General features: G+C 36.7%; 1 protein-coding gene across 1 annotated transcript in view; it reads right to left on the reverse strand.

The window, feature by feature from the left end:
- Pola1 (DNA polymerase alpha 1, catalytic subunit) overlaps positions 1–20,288 on the reverse strand; it is a 323,891-nt gene that overhangs the window by 105,578 nt on the left and 198,025 nt on the right. Inside the window, exon 35 of the mRNA XM_036175149.1 lies at positions 7,549–7,665. Coding sequence (XP_036031042.1) covers positions 7,549–7,665 — 117 coding nt within the window. The remainder of the gene's footprint in view (positions 1–7,548; positions 7,666–20,288) is intronic.

A 20,288-nucleotide genomic window follows, 5' to 3' on the forward strand; every position in this document is an offset into this window, starting at 1 on the left:
TATGCATGTGTATGTCTGTCTATTATTAATCCTCTAGAGCAACTTGATTCTAAAGTAAAATGAATAAAAAGACTCATCTCTTTAAAAATGTTGTTGAAATGACCAAAGGGAGCAGATTCCATGATTTCTCATCCAAGGGCCAACATAATTATAAAACCCATGACAGCATCAGCATCTGATCAAAATGATGCAAATTTTCCTTGGGAGAAACCTTTGGGCAAAATCCTTGAGGACAATTACAAGTTAGAAGCAAATATAATTAGCAACTGGTAGAACATTTCTATACAAAGGATGCTGATGAAAATGGAGCAGTGTCTACCTGGAAGAAGGTGTCTCTCCACTTCAACATGTTAATATTTTAGAAGAGCTAAAAGGAGGCTAATCACAACATCAGTACTCTCGAAGCTAAAACACTGTATCCAAAGCAGAATCAGGATCCATACTATCCACAATGGGAAAGTAATGAGCTGAGAGATTTTGCAAAGGGGAGATTTTACAAAGTTTGTTGGACGGTTTTTGTTACACACAGTGCTGGTTGGTCTCCAACACCCAGTCTGCTTTTCCTCTTTAGTGACAAAAAACTATTTGTCCCTGTGGCTAATTTTTGGTGCATGATATATAAACAGGTATGTTGCGCAGGACTTCCACAAGGTTGCTTAAAGAATGGATAGGAAGCACATTTTAAAAAGATTTATTTTTATTTATGTATTTCTGTGTGTATGTCATAGGTGACCACAGAGACCAGAAAAGTATGTCAGATCTCCTGGAGCTTTAGTTCTGCTCACTGCTGCCTGATGTGGGTGCTAAGAACTGAACTAGGGTCCTTTGGAAGAGTAGTAAGCTCTTAATTATTGAGCATCTCTTCAGCCTCATAGGGAGCATATGCTTTTGACTCATCTTTTCTTCACTATTCTACCCTGTGATGTCTTCAATGAGCCTGGATGGTCTCATTGAACTGTTTTGACTTTGAAGATAGTAGGTTGGTGCTGTTATTGACAGATGACGAAGGGATGGAAGAATCACAAGAGAATAATCAATAGTTCATAACTAAATTTCTGTTATATGTTTAAAAATATGCAGTCTTAGATTGGGGATTAAATATCTGTTCTTTATAAGCCATTGTTAGTTTTGGTTTTCATTACCTTCAGCTTAATACAATTCCTAAGTGTTAGAGGCAAAAATACATCCTTCAAAAGCATATGCTGAAATCCTAAGCTCAAGTACTCACAAACAAGTTATGTCTTGGAAGAAAAAAAATTAAGTTAAGATGAAACTGTAGTGAATTAGAGTGGTCTCTAAGACAGTTTGATTGGTGTCCTTATGAGATGAAAAGAGACATGAGACACATAGGGCGAAGATGGTCATTTTGCAAAAGAAGCAGAGATTAGAGTACAATATGTACAGCACCAAGGAACATCAAAGATCAGCAAATGCTAGAAGAGGAAAGAAGGGATTCTGCCCTATCAAGTTTAGGAGGATGGCTGTGGTGACACTTATAATTTAGACATGACATCTAGAATGACGAGGTAATACATTCCTGAGATTTCTGTTGTTTTGTGATACTAGGAATTGCCAATTCTTGCTTTTGATCTCGCCCATGATCTAGCATTTGCTAAGCAAGCATTCTGTCAATGAGCTATATGCTCCTATCCCAATTCCCCCCATTTTAAGCCATCTGGTCTGTGGTACTTTGTTAATACACTGCCAGTTAACAGTCATACACTGGGGTCTATTAATAAGCCACTTGGGTCTAAGAAAACATCATATGACACAACCCAGCAGTGGCATGTATATGAATGAGGGTTAATATACTCCAAACAGATTTATCCAGAAAAGGTGGTAATGGCAAGTTTATTTTGCCCTGTCCAGGTTCCAGCAAGAGTACTTCGAGTGCTGTATACTGTTTTGAACTCTTTGGATATAAACTCTAAGAATGAGAATAAGACAGGTGCTGAATAAATAGTTACTAAAGACAGGAACAGGAAGAGGGATCAGTCTAGATTCATAGTACCTACCATTCTTGGAAATAAGACTAATAAGTGAGCCAAGGATCATAAACTCAGGGAACATGTAAGACCTTTTTACTTAATAAAAAAATAAAAATTTAAAAGTAAATCAAAATGTTCATCAACAAACATATGGATGAATATTCCATCTGGGTTTGATTTAAATATTATTTGGCTATCAAAAAAGAATGAAAATTTATACATGATATAAGAATAAAACAATATGTTAAATGCCAGACACAAAAGATGACATCATATGATTGCATATCTTTTTTATAGACTTTTTTGTTTTGTTTGGTTTGGTTTTGTTTTGTTTCAAGACAGGGTTTCTCTGTGTAGTTTTGGTGCCTCTCCTGGATCTTACTCTGTAGACCAGGCTGGCCTCGAACTCACAGAGATCCGACTGGCTCTGCCTCCTGAGTGCTGGGATTAAAGGTGTGCGCCACCACCGCCTGGCCTGATTTCATGTCTATGAAATCTTCAGAGTAGTTAAATTTCTGAGACTGAATGCAGACAAGCAGTTTACTATAGTTAGGAGAAGAGGGGGATATAGAATAGGCACTAATAGGTACAGCATTTACTTCTGGGGTGATAAAAAGGTTGGAATAAGACAGACATGGTGGCAACACATGAATATACTACATGGAAATGTATTGTTTACCTTAAAAACGGTTTATTTATGTTATTTTCATTTTGTCTTAACAGAAAAAAAAAGAGAAAAATATATTGAAAAAGAAAAGTTGAGTACGTGCTTGGTAGAAGAAAAGCCGTATAAAGAATTCAGTGATCTCCTTGTTTAAGCCACCAAAATGACAAAACTCTAAAATGCCTGTCATAGTAAAACCTTTCTCTACTGGAACACCAATAACGCTTTGGGGGCAATGTTTCAGAATTCCCACCACCACTCTAAGGTCCTCTTCTCTGTGCCCATTTCATGCATAGCAGCTTAAGAGACCACAAGTATTTTCCTACTTTTTTTCTTATATAGGAACTAACACTGCACAAGTAGCTTGGCAACATTTTTTATGCACCTCTTCCTCATCAAACCAACAATTTGTTTAGGCATAACCATTCTGCAATATGATGCAATGTGAACCTTGAGTTCACAGGCTCCCCCTCCTTTGAAGAACAGAAGTTGTGTATGAAAGTGACAGAAAGGATCTTAGCAATTTTACAACAGAGAGTGATGTGAGGAACCTGAAGACTGTTCCAAAGCCGAAACAAAGGGCGTGCCATTGCTTCCCTTAAAAGTGGCCTTCAAGAAAATGAGTTGAATAAGCCACTGAATAAAGAGCCCCACTCCAGTTAATTCTGCCCTAGTAGCCGTTCAATTTCATAATCTATTACTGCCAGGAAACATGCAGATATTTTCTCAGGTGCACATCAAAATTAGAAATATCAATGAGAAAAGGCTTAATTTGTTTGAAATCTTAATTACACACACACACACACACACACACACACACACACACACTGTATATTTGTATCTAGGGGGAGGTATTTCACAACATAACCTAAGCTGGGCTGGAATTCATAGCTATCTTTCTATCTAGGCCTCCTGAGTGCTAACATTAAAGGAAGAAACCACTAGGCCTACCTTATAATAAAAGACTAAATATTTTTTTAAACTTAAGCTTGTTTTTGATAAATTATGTAATACAGAGTCTTCTGTGGGTCAGTCCCTATCTATGCATACTGGCCATGTTAAAAAGCAAAGTACCATGTCCTTATTAAAATATCTATCATCTACTTTAGATAAGCTCAAGCTCTGTCACCAGGACAAAAGAGGCAGATCTTGTTACTTAGTAATATAAATATGTATGAAACCTTTCACTTCTGAATTTAAAGTCATTTAAAGTAAAGACAATTCACAGTATTTTAAATAAACAAAAACTTGTATACCATTAAATTCCCATTAGGCCAAAGAAATTATAGGATACTGAAAATATACTTTAATATATCCAAGAAGAAAGTACATGTTCAAAGCTCTGGGAACAAAACTGCCTTTTTTTTTTTTTTTGCTCATAACTCAGGCAATATGAGTCTTAAGGAGAGATACTTTGCATATTCCAAGTCAACTCTGGAAAGTACTCAAGTCAACTGCAAGCCTGGACTAAGTGACAGATTTATTAGGTGAGGATTAAATAGCTAATGTTTTACCACAAACTTGAATGTACCTGAAGTCTCTACTGGTACAAGGAACAGATGGTGATTTGTTCAATTTATAAACAACAATTTTTTTGCCCACATGTAACAATTTTAAACAATCTAGGCTAAACTAGTTTCTAAACTTTCTAGTAGTATGTGTATAAAACAATGGATTTTATCGTGACACTTTCATACATGCCTACAATGTAGTTCAATTTATACAGATGCCCCCATCCTCTCTGTGTGGTATTTTCTTAAATCTAGAGCCCATATATAGGAAAATATGAAATGTATATCTTTCTGAATTTGTATTGTTTCATTTAATATGATAGTCTCCAGTCCCACATATTTTCATACAAATTATATTATTTCATTCTTCTGTATGGCTAAATAAATCCTCACTGTGTAGACATACCACATTTTCTATATTCATTCACCCGTTTAAAATAAGAAAATGTAGAACATCTATAAATGTCATCCCCAACACTGAGCAAATTTTACAGGATGTAGCAGGTGTTTAATAAAACTTTTTGAGACAGGAACCTCATAATAATAAAATGACCTCAAACTCATGGCAATCCTGTCTCAGACACTTAAGTGTTAGAATTATGAGCATGCAGCACTACACCTGGCATAATTATTAAATTAAAAATCTAGTTGAAACTCAGCAACTGAAAGTTTACGAACTAGGGCATAGGGTGGAGGACTTGAGACAGGGTCTCTCTGTGTACTCCTGTCTGTCTGTCCTGGTATTTGCTCTGTACACCAGAGTGGCCTCAAACTCAAAAGATCTACCTGCCTCTGTCTTCTACGTGCCTGGATTAAAGGTGTGTGTTATATCTGCTGAGACGAGAATAATCTTGTAAAATAGATACTTTGGAAAACCTGTAGAAACTGCAGTACATTGTACAACTGCTTCTCAGGTGTCTCTGGAAAGATGAATACTTTTATTCCTAGTAGAAAAGCTCAGAAACCTCATAAATATTTTACTAACTTATCACTATCAATTCAAATGAAGTACAGAAAAATGAGCTGAGTCCCACTTTCAAGGCTCCTGTTAAGAAAGGCTAAGGACAGTTTCACTAAGCAGAGTGTTCTGAAATATTGATTCCAGAGGGTCATGTCTGAGCAGCCAATTTAGCAAAGCTTCTAATGGGGATAGGTAGCTTAGCCTGTGGTAAACATCTAACTAAAATGTCACAGTTTGGGGGAAATGTAGGATATTAAAAAAAAGCAAGTCACTTTGAAATGCTTGTGTTGGCCCACTCATTAAAAAAGGACAATACATCATATAACAACCTAATATATTAAACTACTACCACCACCAATGTTTATCTAAACCTTAATGATCCTATAGCTACATATTTCTTTTATCCCTTCTCTCATCAAGAATTGAAGCATAAACTAGCTGACTTTCTAAGAAACAATTAAATTTTCATTGAACTTAAGTTGATGAGTTCAGTTGCAAAGGCAATATCTGTCAAAATGATTCTCCTAGAGCATTGATTATCAACCTGTGGATCATAACTTCTTGGTGGTCACATTAGATATTCTACATAACAGATATTTACATTACAATTCATAACAGCAGCAAAATTACAGTTATGAGGTAGCAACAAAATAACTTTATGGTTGGGGTCACCACAGCATGAGGAGCTGTATTAAAGTGCTGCAGCATTAGGAAGGCTGAGAACCACTATAGAAGCTACAACTAGATTAATGAGGCACCCTATATCCATACACCTTTGTTCTGTTTTTTTTTTCACCTGTTGATGTAAGTCTTGAGGCTAATGTAAAAATAATTCATCAGGACAGCTAATTATCACATGTTCCACATTTTAAAAAAACCTATATAATATTCAAAGTTTTATAAAGTAAGGCAAGGAACAATTAATATTTATCCAGATATTTAAAAATAAGTTACTGGCAATGTCCAAATTTGTGAAAGGCTGTGTTAAAACCAGTATACTCATAAGGTACTGGTATGCAGAAAAAACTGAGATAGCCATCAGGAAAGCTATGTGGCAATATGAATTGCTACTATATTTACTTATGCACTTTGACAATACTCTATCCTTATGAAACAATTGAGATAAAAAAAATAATCATTTGCCGGGCAGTGGTGGTGCACTCCTTTAATCCCAGCACTCGGGAGGCAGAGGCAGGTGGATCTTTGTGAGTTCGAGGCCAGCCTGGTCTACAGAGCGAGATCCAGGAAAGGCACAAAGCTACACAGAGAAACCCTGTCTTGAAAATCCAAAAAAAAAAATTATTTAAGTGGGAAAATACTCATAAATTTTCAGTACAGAGCTATTGAAAAGTAGCCTAACAGTGAGAAGTGTGGTTAAATTGCATGCAATGAATGAAGGACCTACACAGAAAAATGCTTGGTAACTATAAAGCACATCTTCATTGTGACTGCAGTCAAAATTACATACAGATATGTAAAAGAATAGAGAAATAGACAATACAAGAAAAATATTTTCCTAAAATTAGACTGTGTATCATCTTTTCCATAGAAAAGATTTTACATAAAAAATTAGGGATAGAATGTTGCTTTTGCATTAAAAACATAAGTAAGTCATAGGTTACCAACTTTAACCTTCTCAACAAAACCCCTGCAAATGTCTACATAAAGTCTGAAAATAAAACATATTCTGTGAAAGTAGACTGCATGTTATTACACTGTAAGTTCCTAGATGATTTATAGAAACTAGTTTGTTTGGCTAGTAGCTTAATAATACATAGTAATTAATCTTAAGACCCTTTCTGCTCAAAAGCCCTGCAAACATTCTGTTCGCCACAGTTTGGAAATTTTTGATTGGCTTGAAGATACTCCAAGGGGGAATAGGAGGGAAGGCATCTTTTAATTACCAGAGAGGCCTTTCCATACTTCATGTTCCACAGTTGGGAGTCACTAATGGCAGTATGCATTATCCCTCAGGCGAATATACTAAGGTTTGCTCAAGAACCAATGAACCATGCAGATAGGGATAAATAACTTAATGCCACAGAGGGGAGAAGCCCACATAAGACAAACCCTTTAAAGTACAGTTTGAGGAGGTTTTCTACTTCTTATAAAATGGGATTCGATTGAGTCTGAAGATACTAGCAGTTTCTACAAAGGAACATCTCTTTTATAATTATGAAATTGTAACTCGTATGAAAAATGAGTAAATCATAAGAATTAATCAATTTCCCCTTGATATAATATAATATTGCTTAAGATATGTGAAAAGACAAAGCATGTATCTTCTTATCTGGATAGTGAAGAAAAAAATGTGTGAGTGTGATCGAGGGATGTCTGCACAAGCATAGCATCTGCTTCCCAGAGCCAAAGGATAGAGAAACAATCTTCCACTGCCTTCTGACTAGTACATTAGGAGATCGTTACCTCTGGCCTAAGGACAGCTTTCATGCAGACTGGACAAAGAGGCCCATTTCGGGAGAAATGAAGGGGAAGACGTCGAGTGCGACCGCGACATGTTGGCTCCTCACATATCAACCAGCCCTGGAGAGACAAGGGAGAGAAACCGGGCATTGTAATCCTCATTGACCAACAAAACTAATACACCCTTCTTAGCGAGAGTTTTTCCCAACTTTCCTTAGAGATCGCAAAATAGCTTAGTTACCCATCTCTATGGACACGCTAATTAGATGTATGCCCCAAACTTAAAAGTTAGAAAAAACATGGGTTTGGAGAGATGATTTAATGGTTAGGCACACTGGCTGTTCTTCTGGAGACCACAGTTTGATTTCAGCACACACATGGCAGCTCACAACCATCTGTAAACTCCAGTTCCAGGGATCCAACACCCTCTTCTGGCTTCTGTGGGCACTATTCACATGCATGGTATACTTATATATATATACATGCGGGCAAAATATGTTCTCACACATAAAGTAAAAATTCTTTTAAATCTTAAAAAAATGAGATTCCCATGAAATATTCTCCCCTTTCTTAAAGGATATATGCTCCCTCCAAACATCAAAGTCTCTCAATAAAAACTATTATACACAAACTATAAACTAAAGGGTTTTAATTAAGACCATCACACCAAGTGTATAAAAATGAGTGACCTTCATCATAGCTGAGTGATCACTGCCTAGTTACATAACTGTGCTCAGGTTCCTTCTCTATGAAATGGGTATGACAATAGTATCATACCTTATAGGACTTGCTATAGTGATGTAACACACTTAAAATACTTACAAGTACTCTGGGCATAAAAGAAATGCCTAAATAATGCTAGTAATTATTTCATTTTAAATTAAAAAAGATTCTTCTGCAATGTGTTTTCTGGAGACATGAAACTGGCTCCTAAGTTTCCAAGGACAACTTTAACCACCATTTTTCAGAGGTTTGAAGTAACCATTGCCTGCTTCTCTGTGCTGTAGATATGATGTCAGTCCTTTCTTCTTCAGTTCTTATCCCTTCATGTTCTCTGAATTTTCTCCCAGTGACAGAATACAGTATGTCTATCAATTTGAACTAGCATTATGCTTACTATAAAATGTTATCTGTTAAATAGAAAGACAAGCTATCACAAAGAGTTCAGCAAATCTCAGAAGTTCATACTGAGGTCCTAAAGCTTGTGGGCTTTGAGACTGCATGGGTTGCTACAGAGGCACAGTAAGGCCAGGCCAAGCAAGGTGAGGTACTATGGTAGATAGGTAAGCAAGCTATGTGCCCTCATCTCATAGTGTTCCTTCCTGTAAGGCTCTAAGTAGGGAGTTACCTGGCTATCTATGAGGCTTGGGGCACTCAAGACATGTTAATTTCCCAACCTGAAGAATGATCAGAGGGTTGGTTAGTAGAAGAAGGAAAGACAACTTTGGCAGAAAGATCCACACATGCCAACTAAGAGACCCGAGTCACTCTATGGTTAAGAAAGGGATCAGTTACATGTATAACCATCATTTCTTTTTTTCCAGTTTCAGCAGCTTGTCTTACCCCTTGTTAAAAGCAGTATACACAAGAGTGTTGCTTAAGTTAAGATATTTCAAACTCCACATCATGGCATTTCCACGTGGTGCTATTCCAAATCTGAGGGATGCCCTCACTCACTGCTGTGCTGCTTGGCCTCATTCCTCAGAATAGGCCCTTCTTAGAAGTGGCTACAAATGAACTCAAAAGAAATCACCATTTATGGCTTTCAAACAAAACAAAGTGTATTTGTACAACTTAGTAAAAACATGCTACCTTTAAAGAATAAAAAATTCATCTAGTCAGAGAAACTTTCACTTCTATCTTCATTACTTCATACTGTTTTGAACATAGTCATAGCCCCCCCCCCCCGCAAATCCACCCAATTTTCTATCCTTTGAAAAAGAAAACAACCTTTCATCTATGCTCCAGTGAAGATTACACATTCAAAGCTAAACTATTTTAAATTGTAATTTGAACTTTTCCGATGGAAAATATCAAATGAATTCTTATGAAACTGCTGATATTTGCCTAGAGTTTTATTAAATATCATGGTAGACAGGCAAAGGGGCACCAGGCACTGACTTTCAGGAAACTATAAACAGGAAAGCATATTCTGAACAGAGTAACAACAGTTCCTTCCATATAGAGGAGGGATATATTTGAGACCTGAAGCTCTTTAGTTAACACACAGTCTTGCTAACCAAAGCTGTAATTCATGAACTTTTAATGGAGTAAGAAAAAAAAAGCAAACAGGTTAACAACTACTACAGTTTTGATTTTTAGGTTAGGGGTGGGGTTCATGCTACATGGCCCCAGCTGACCTCAAACTCATAATCTTCTTGCCTTAGCCTCTAAAGTAGCTGAGATCTAAGCAAGTATCATTACATCTAGCTCAGTATCATGTTTTGAGGCAAGAGATCAATAAGTACTGAACACAACTTGGTCATTAAATCATCATCATCATCATCATCATCATCATCATCATCATCATCATCAATTTTGAGACAGGTTCTGGCTACATAGTCCAGGCTCGCCACTAACTTACTGTCTTTCTGCCTCTGTCCCCTGAGTGCTGGGATTATAGGCATGATACCAGGCTCAGGAATTTATTTTTTAATCTTTAAAATATAATGTTCAAAAAGTTTGTCCTTTTCAGATGTTTTAAAAACTTGATTCCAAGCCAGGTGGCCATGGCACACCCCTTTAATCCCAGCACTCGGGAGGCAGAGCTAGGTGGATCTCTGTGAGTTCGAGGCCAGCCTGGTCTACAGAGTGAGTTCCGGGACAGGCTCCAAAGCTATACAGAGAAACCCTGTCTCGAAAAACCAAAAACCAAACAAAAACTTGATTCCATCATTGTACTATTGCTTCATGATTCACCAAGTGAACTGCCAACCAACAAGATGCTAAGTTGTCATTTTACCTGTTTGAAAAAGCAAAGACCTAACTCTATCTCTGACAGTGTCATTAACTTAACATCCTTTCAAATCATATAGAAAACAGAAAATAAATTTGTCTAGACTTCCTACCAGCTATAATCAACACTAAAGAGGTCTTTCTTTGCCACCTCTCATTCAGTACTTGTTTGTACTTACTATCTGTTAATCTCCCTTTATGAATGACAACAAAAACTAGTGCTATTATGCATGGAAATTAAATGTGCTGATAGCTGTGTGAAGGGAACTAGGCTGGTGAAGGAAACAGTAGAAGCCTCTAAGTCTTTATGCCTCATGTTTTATTTTGAAAATTAAGCTTTTGGACATGAAAAATGAAACTCTTTTATGGGAGAACCAGATCCTGTTTTCAATATAAGCTATGCTTCATTTAAATTTTGCCCAGTACATTTCAGCTAACACTTTATTCCCTCAAGAAATGTTAAGCAAGGATGGCAGGTTTAACGTCAATAAACATATTGTTAAAAATAAATATTTCAGGACTTTGAAAAAATTCCAAGATGGGACAAAATGTCCACTACAAGATCATCATAGTGAATTTTGTTTGTAAAGTACAACAGAAACAAAGCAAATAACTACTACTACTACTACTACTACTACTACTACTACTACTGTGTGACCTTCAATTATCATTTACAATGACAAAACTAAACATTTTCATTTTCCCCCTTGGGATAACATGTACAGCTCAAGAATCTGTTGACAAGCCAATAAAAGAAGAAATTTGTTTTGAATAATTTTCTTGGAAGCCCGATCTAAGAAACAGGTTTTTCAAGGAAACATTCTAAAACCACTGTAAGAGGTCTGCCATCCAAAAATGCCATCTTACTATTGCATGCAAATTGTTACAACCAATAGGAATAAGAACATCACATTTTCAGTTGCCTGGCTTATTCATGTTTATAAATGAAAGAGGTAAAGTCAGCCTGTCCAACAGGAAAACAAACATTTCTCTAAAATGCAATGCTCTGTCACCTGTTATTTAATTTCAGCATCACTATTGTTTGAAATCACTGGGTATCAAATTGTGCCAAATCCTGATCATTTTTAATTTCTGAGATTTCAACTAAAATGACTTCTGTCTGTACAAGCTAAAAGAGATCATTTTCCACCTGGAACTGAGGCATTCTGGAAAGTTGGACCTAATACACAAACTGTTACTCATTTGTGTATATTTGTAGTTTTAGGATTCACAGGTGCAGAGCTTACCCAGACCTAGAACTGTAATACATGGGGCTTTCAAAAACACTTTTTAAAATAAATAGAAGCAATAAAATAAAACAGAGAGAAAGCAACAAGGGCTGGATCTGAAACTCACAGTAAAAAATTCAAAGCAGCTCTTACCCTCCTTTGAGTTAAATATACACAACGGGTTCTTCTATCACCAGCCAGTTAACCAATTTTATCCCACTGGTCTTTTCATCTACGGCCCTGTTAGGATCAACCTCAGTAAAATGCTGACAGTAAGCTGCTCTACTGTAGTAGCCTCTGCCCTGGCTACCCTGACCCCATTCTTTCCCAGACCCACTATAAAAGGTGGCTGGTGTAGTTAGTTCCCCAGGGCTCTCCATCTCTCCACAGACAAGTAACACACTCATCGGTCTGTCTTTAAAATCTTCACAATCTCATCCTGGTCCCTGCTTTCTCATTCTCGACAAACGTTTCTTGTTCCGTTGGATTGCTTTTGCCACTATCCTCTATCTTCACCTTGACACTGCATGGTCATATAGTCCCTTCCTAAAATGCCCATTGCTCTAATAAAAAGTCCACTCTTACACAAAAATTTCCCAACTGACTAGGACTTCTCCCATTATCTCACTGGACAATGAACACACACTGGTTCACACTGTCCCTTAAGCATCTTATTTTACCTTCCTAACTGGTTGGCCCATGGAGAATAACCTTGTTTGGGTTTAGTAGTCTTATTGCTAGTCTCTAGGGCACAGACCCACTCTGTTAAGCATTGTACTCCCACATATTAGTGGGTAATTTTGTGTAAGCCACCAAACCTCTCTCTGAACCTCAGTTTTCTCATCTATAAAACAGAAGTACTACTTATTACTATTGTTCAAAGGATTAAAGCAAAACAAAACAATAAAACCCCTAAAACAACCTTACAAAAATGTTCAGTAAATCTATTGAGGAGCATCACTGTTAAGTTATAGCTGAAAGTGCACTATTTCAGCAAAGAAAGAGCCTTGTCATTGTCCAGGGAGTATCATTTAAAATTAGAGAACTAAGGCTGGGTATGGTGATGCTTTTAATTTCAGTATTCAGGAGGCAGAGACAGGTGGATCTCTCTGAGTTTGAGACTAATTTGGTCTACATAGTGAGTACCAGCCAGTCAGATACAGAGAGACTGGAAAGGAGGGAGGGAGGGAAGGAGGGAGGAAGGGAGGGAGGGAGGGAGGGAGGGAGGGAGGGAGGGAGGGGAAAGAATGAAGGGAGGGAGGAAAGGAGAGAATGGAGGGGGAAGAGAAAGATGGGAAAGAGGGAAAAGAAAGGAGGGAGGGAGGGGTGGAAAACTATAATAATGGATAAATGAATGATAATCAAGATAAAAATGGAACTGCTTTTGATTTGAGTGGAAAATAATAACAATATGGTCAACAAGTGAGAATTTCTTTGTTTTTCCCAAAAGCTATACTTAACATGAAGCTATGAATGGCAGAATAAATAACAAGGGAATATGGTCTTTGCTTGATTTTCAAGACTCAGTTCTGACATGTTGTACAATTTAATCTAAATTCTAACAGCTCTGCAGGAGTATAGGGACTTGGTCCCAGGGCAAGGTCTGCCATCCTGCAATCTCTTTCATAATCTATCACATCATGATTAGTTTTGCTAACACTCATCAACCACCCCTCTTCCTAAAGTATATACACTCAGAGAACATCAGATTCTCTTTTCATCTAAAGACATTTGTAAATTTCTGGGGTTTTCAAGTTGTCCCTCACAGGCAACTTTTTTTTGTCACAGAATTATGCCCAGTCTATTTAAAAAAAAAAAAAGGGTGGGTCTTCTTATAGACACTGCACAGTATGGGCCCACAGCTGCTTTTGAAGAATGACATGTTATGATTTGAGATTTCCAGAAATATCAAAAAAATAACAACCAAAAAACCAAATTGCTTTCTGACCCATATTTGCACCCAAAACTGGGAGAAATTTTTCCTAAGATCTCCAGGGTAAGTTTTAACAGGAACATAAATTTTCTTTTAAAGTTAAATATTCTACACTGTAGCATTCTGGCATGTCAAAGAGTGATTATTAAGTCTCAGACTAGGAGATCATAGGGCAAATCAGGAAAAATAAGTATATAAACTACTTACCCAATTTAATACAAAAATATTTTAAACCAAATTATCAAACAAACAGAAGTGGAAAAGTGTCATGTCAGTCAATGTAAGAATTTTAAATATTATTAAAATAGATTTTTAAGCTAGACATCTCTATAAATGAACAGTCATATGTCATTTCATCCAAGTTATTTGAAACTTATTGATCTTCTCATTTGTGCAAGGGCCAGACTCTGTCATCAGTTTGCTGAAAGGATAATGGAGCACTCCCAAACTGTTATGATAGGTTACATGCAAACTGCCGTCCTCATTTAAACACATAGAATAGCACAAGTAAAAAAAATTCCAACTTCAGCAATTGTATATTACATGATAAATTAGCAACCTGGTCTACTTTGTCTCACATCAAATCCAATACTATAGTCTAGCTATTTTAATTTGCAATCAGAGCTTGAACATCAGAACATATACCTGAGGTATGTTAAAGAGCCCCATATAAGCTATCTTCTCCTGCTACAGTGTGAGCACAGAAGCCAAAAATTACCAGCAATTGTATTTTACCACTATAGGACAACACTAGAACAGTAAAAATTGTCGCCATGCTAGCAGGTGGGGAAAATATACTTAAAATGACTTTATATGGAAAATTACATTTTGGGGGGAAAAAGTTCACTAAAGGACATGTATCTCTCTGTATGGGTGGCTAAAAAAAAAATCACTCAGTATATTCAAGCCTATTCTATAAAATTCTCTCCCCATTCATCCAACTCAAAAGCAAGCTACATTCTTAGGTTATTATAGGTCACAACTAAGTATACAGTACCTTGCTTCCGGAATAATTTTGCTTTGTCTGTCAACTGTCAACAAAGCACAAAGAGCTCATGCAACCTAGCCATGTACTGTAGATGTTAGAGATCTAACAAAATACAAATAATAAAAACACAAGATTTCATAGCTACCCTGCTTTCACTTTACATGAAAAACTGAAAGCATTTGCCTCTCCACATTCCATTCATCTCTATTGTATCACAAATCTTTTCATAAAAGACTTTCTCTCCCCACTCCCATGTGAAGCTGCAAGTAACTTGGGGATATAATATTCCAACTGTGAGGAATGTCTGACTCCCTAACACAGTTATAAATGGATATACAACATAAAGGCATATATAGTTATTTCAACATGGAAACAGTAAAGATTAAAATGGAATGAGATGGTAAAATGGTTACTTTCATGCTTACATTAATATTTTAGTGCTGAAATTGCTAAAGAGAAATTGTTTATTATTTCTATCCTCGTTTTAAGTAGTCACTATTTAAAAAAACAAACAAACAAACCCCACTATCTTACTTTTGTATTCAGAAAAACCAACTTTACAAGCAAGCTCAAGGCTCAGTTTCATCACCATGTGCACGGGGGAAAGAAAAAAGACTAGAAGGAACTATTGCAAAAATGCCAGCATCAGTTAGCTTTACAATGTTTCTTCTGTATATTTTTTACAAAAATATTAATTTAAAAATCTGAAAACTGTTATTGATGATGGAAGAATTTTTTGAAAAAATGTTCTAAACATTACGTTTGATTGTTGCAAATATGAATTTGCAGAGAATATGCTCATGGGGTGGGGTGGGGGCACAAGGAAAAACTAATGTTTTTCCTACTAACACTAAAGTTTCAAAAATGAGTTAATCACATAAGCAGTTCTTACAAAGAAAATGAAGGACATGTTTTGGGAGCATTAGAATCATTTATTAAATTAAGCCACTCACCAAAATGCATAGTCTCTTATGTAATATGATCTGAATACAATTCTTTATGATTGATCTCTAAAGGTAAGTAATAAATCAGTTTTAAGAGAGGTATCTTGTTCCCCATGCCCTCTTCCCTGTTTGGATCCAGTGTGAACATAGATCAACTCAGATGTCCCTGGGCAAGAATCAAATAAAAAAAATTCAATCAAAAGGATAGGCACAGACAGTTCCTCACCACTGAATTTTTTTTTTTTTTTTTGCTTAAGTCCAGCTAAAAGTAACTTTGATGTTTTTGTTTTTGTTAGTTTATAGATACATATTTGCTAGCACAGTTTAATGCAAGGTGTCTTTGGGTACCAAATAACAATGTTAAAACTGGATCATCTCTACAGTTGCCTCATAAAAATTGGAATGGAGTTCACACCATCACCAGGCAATGTTTGTTCATTTAACTTTAATTATTTTCTCCTTGAGAATGGTACTAATGAAACTGAATATCTTTCATGGTCTCGAAGGGCCGTCTGAATAGTCTGTAAACAGAACTAAGGAGAGACAAGAGATCTGGCTGAGCCAGGGGGTTGCTAGGTGATGCAGAATGTAAACCCACAAACTTGTTAAGGTTTGCTTTGCTTTCATGCCACTTTCACACACTTTCAAAAGTTTTGAGAACTGATTTTTCAGGTGGTCATTACAAAGGAAGAATCCCTCCCTCCAAATTCACTCTCCACAGATGCTCTCCAACATTCAAAAGAGATGAAATCCATCTGACCTTTGACTGTAGCATGGGAAACTTTGGGTTTTACAGAAATATAGGATTATATACTTCTTGGATAACCACAATTTAAGAAATACATATCAAAGTGGATTCCAGTATTTCAAAAAGACATTCCCAATCCCTCATCCAACCTTACTTAAAATAAAGATTTCTTCTGAAGGGGGGAAAAAATGTGATCACCGCTCAAGAGATTTGGGGCACAGAAACTCAAAAGCCATGGCAAATACCTCAGTATAGATCATCATGCTGATAACCCTTTCGGTTTAGCCACTTTCTTCTCCTCTTCCGGCCCGTACCAGGACTGACTGCCTGTGCGGCTTCTCCTGCCCACCCCCTCCCCCAGTCTTCTTTTTTAAGTAGCTGATCAGAGATTGTCCAGTAAGAGCACTTTATTAGATCATCAGCCAGAGGGGTTCACAAGTACTGAGAGCAATGGGCTCAAATGCGGCACATCAGTTTTAATAGACCAGGGGCTACTAGTAAACTGCAGATACTGCTGAGAACTTTCCATGCACTGAACTCTTGAAAAAGCACCGTCTCTCCAGCTTAAATGCAGCTGCCTCTTTCAATGCCGCAAATGGGTAAATTTGACAAAAAAGCCACCATTAAGACTACATGAAAGGCTCAAGACAACATCCTTTCAATGCTTTGTACTTCAGTAATCAGATGTACTTACTCACCCCCTCCCCCAAACCCGATCAAGAACTATTTCTGAATGGTAGGAAATAATTCCACTTTGTACATCTTTTAGTTAATCAAGACTTTCTATTCAGCAATTTGACCTTTTGTTCAAAACAGGATTATCAGTTTTTTCGCCAGTTACCAAGGGCGACTCGCATGGTGAACATAATTGCAATAATTTGCAAAACACCATGGCAACCCACATTACAACTAGGTAAATACTGGGCTTTTGTGCTACATTGTTATTTTCAGAGATGCTGAAGTCAAAGAACGAATGACAAATGAACACAAAATTTATATTTGCTTTGTCTCAAAAGAGAAGAAAATTGATAACAAGAATTGGGGGGAAACCGACTACAGCTGTAATTTCTAACTTGATTAATTAGGATGGTAACAGTCCTTAACAGTATATTCAACAAACAGCCCTGACTTTGTCTCTCCACCCACCTCTATACCACTACCACTATCCCCCCCACCCCAGACAAATTTTTTCAGCTTGGAGAACAAACATCCCCCATTTGCTCTTTTCTTCAACTTAATGGAATCCTTAATTGCAGAATATTGTTCTCCTGCTCTTCACGGCAAGGAAAACGAGAGAGAGGAGGAGAGTGCCAGGGCAGACAGGGAGCTACAGTCATCTGTTTGCCTGCCTCTTTTGGACACCCCAGGCCCAATGATGAGATGGCATTTTCCTGGTTTCAGCAGCTGTTTCGTAGCAGACAATAAAGTAAAAACTATTTATTTAGATTTGCAGAAAAGCCACTTCTATCCTCTTGACAACACAAGGTAAGTCTACATGCCGAGATGAAGTTTCATAATTTAAATGCCAGAACATAAGATGAGAAAATGATGTTAATAATAAAGAACATCCATTTTTCTTGTAAAGAAATTATTAACTGTGGTACTGTCCAAAAAAAGCTGTTGAAATGTGTGTGTTTGCTATTTAAGAAAGATGTTCAGCAATATCACCAATGGTTTGAAAACCAATTTATGCTCAGAGATCCCAACTCACAAAACAATCTAAAATATAAACCAACTACTCAGGAATTAATGCAAAAATCAAAATAACATTTTCCGTAGATAAGCAATTTTACATATAACATTATAGTCTTTTCACCAGTAAATGTGACTGTAAAAGTTAGATCAGAATGTTTTAAAGACAGATGTGAGAGGCAGGTTTGATTTTTGTAGTAAAGAAGCAGGTTTTTTTTTTTTTTTTTCCTAAGAGGAACATATTCTACTATAATGCCCTCCCACCAAATTATCAAAACTGACTTTTACGTGCAAAATGTAGTATTCAGGGACAAGAAAAGAAAAAAAAAATACACACAGCAAGGGCGTGCAGAAGTTCCACTGCCGAGATCTCTAGAGATAAGCAGCTGCAGATGCATTCTGAACACAGCTCAGCCTGCTTGCCTTCATCTGCTGCCTCCTAATGAGGAGGAACCAAATGAGAGTCTCTGAAAAGATCTGCATATTTTCCCTAACTTTTAAAAAAATCAAATGAACCCAATACTATAATGTGTCTATTCTTTTTTTTTTCAGGGCTGAAAATCTCCACATACCTAAAATTTAGTTTGAAGAAATCACAATGTAATGCTCTTTAGAATATGCCTTGGAAATTAGAGGTACTGTGATTTTTTTTTCTTTTTTGAGGAGCAGAAATCAAAAGGATGGCACACACTATATCCTTCCCAGCCAGTGACCACCTTTTCATATTTAAAAAATATGTATTTTATTTTCTTGATTAGTTCTAAATTCATGGTATATTTGTAAAATGCACCCTACACCAAAAACCTAAATGTTTAGAGGAAATGTACCCTTTAATGCCAAATGACAGAGGGTCAAAAAAGTCTTTTTGATCAAATAAAATTAATAGATAATAAACTGGGCTTAAAGTCCCTATAACACTCAAGTCTTTTAAGAAACCCATAACTACGAATAAAATGCTTTATAATCTGCTCAGAGTCCCTTCACTTGTAATAATTATCTAATATACCTGCCTTTCCCCCAACCTTTAATGGCCTCTACTCCAGGTTTTTTTTTCTTTCTTTTCCTTTTAGCCAACCGGTTAGGATGTTTGTTGACATCAATTTCTTTAGGACTTACCTAAAAGGAATAGTAACATCTAGCCTCCTATAACATTAAAAAATTACTCAAATCCCTAAATCAGAAACGAGAACTACCTAGCAGGTGGATTGCATTTCTTCTTCAGTTCAGACTCCTTGACCTCTATAGGATAGTAGCTTGCATTTAAAAGGAAACCTGCCTGATATGCTATCCCCAAATTCTTGCTCTTCAATTTGAAACTCTGGCTGCATACTGGAATCCCCAAAGGTGCATTAACACAGGTGGCTGAGCACCATTTCTGGGGCTTTTGATTGAGGGCTGGGGTGGAGCCTGAGATTCAGCATCATTAACAGGTTTCCAGGTGCTACTGCTGCTGATGATTTGGAGACTTCACTTTGAGAGTCACCAATGCTATTCAGAATGGTTATTGGGGTTTTGAAAAGCCCCCAAGTGATGCTAATATGCAGACAGAGTTGAGAATCACTACTCTATATGACTCTCATTTTCTCTCTGTGGTTTAAGAATATTTATGAACAATGCACTTTATTAACAGAACTATACTTAGAAATAGTCTCTCTCAAGTTCTTTTTCCTTCAATATTTACTTTTTTCTCTCTACATACTGCTTATGTGGCTATTCTAAACTCTCTCAAGTTTTCCAGGCAGTGTCTGAATTAGCAAAGCCTCAAATCAGACTTAATTCTACTAATAGAATTAACCAATTCTAAATGGTTTATACCAAGTGTGTAGCTTAGTAACAATTTAAAGAAAGCAACAAAAATATCCTCTAAATATAACACAATTCCTAAAATATAAAATGTACTCCTATCAGAAGTATTTTAAAGCAGGGTTTTAAAAAAAAGTGTCTGAGAAGTGACCACAATTGTTTTTTTACAAATAATATGAAATGATGTATTTAAGCCCTAAAATTTAAAGGTGAAATTGACTTCAGAGCTCTACTCAAATCCTTCATATCTGAGGAAAAAGCAGCCCTCCCCCGCCAAAAAGGGTCAATTCCTTGTACTGATGCATGGTGTGTGGACTTAACTTCCAGCCCAGTGTTCTTTCCTTTACACTTTTTATATGATATTCGATATGTCAGACACTAGAGAGCACTTGGGATGTGGCTACTCCAAACTCAGATGATGGAAGGATAAAACTACAGCTTCCAGACATTT

This window comes from Onychomys torridus, chromosome X, assembly GCF_903995425.1.
Source record: "Onychomys torridus chromosome X, mOncTor1.1, whole genome shotgun sequence".
Taxonomy (NCBI): Eukaryota; Metazoa; Chordata; class Mammalia; order Rodentia; family Cricetidae; genus Onychomys; species Onychomys torridus.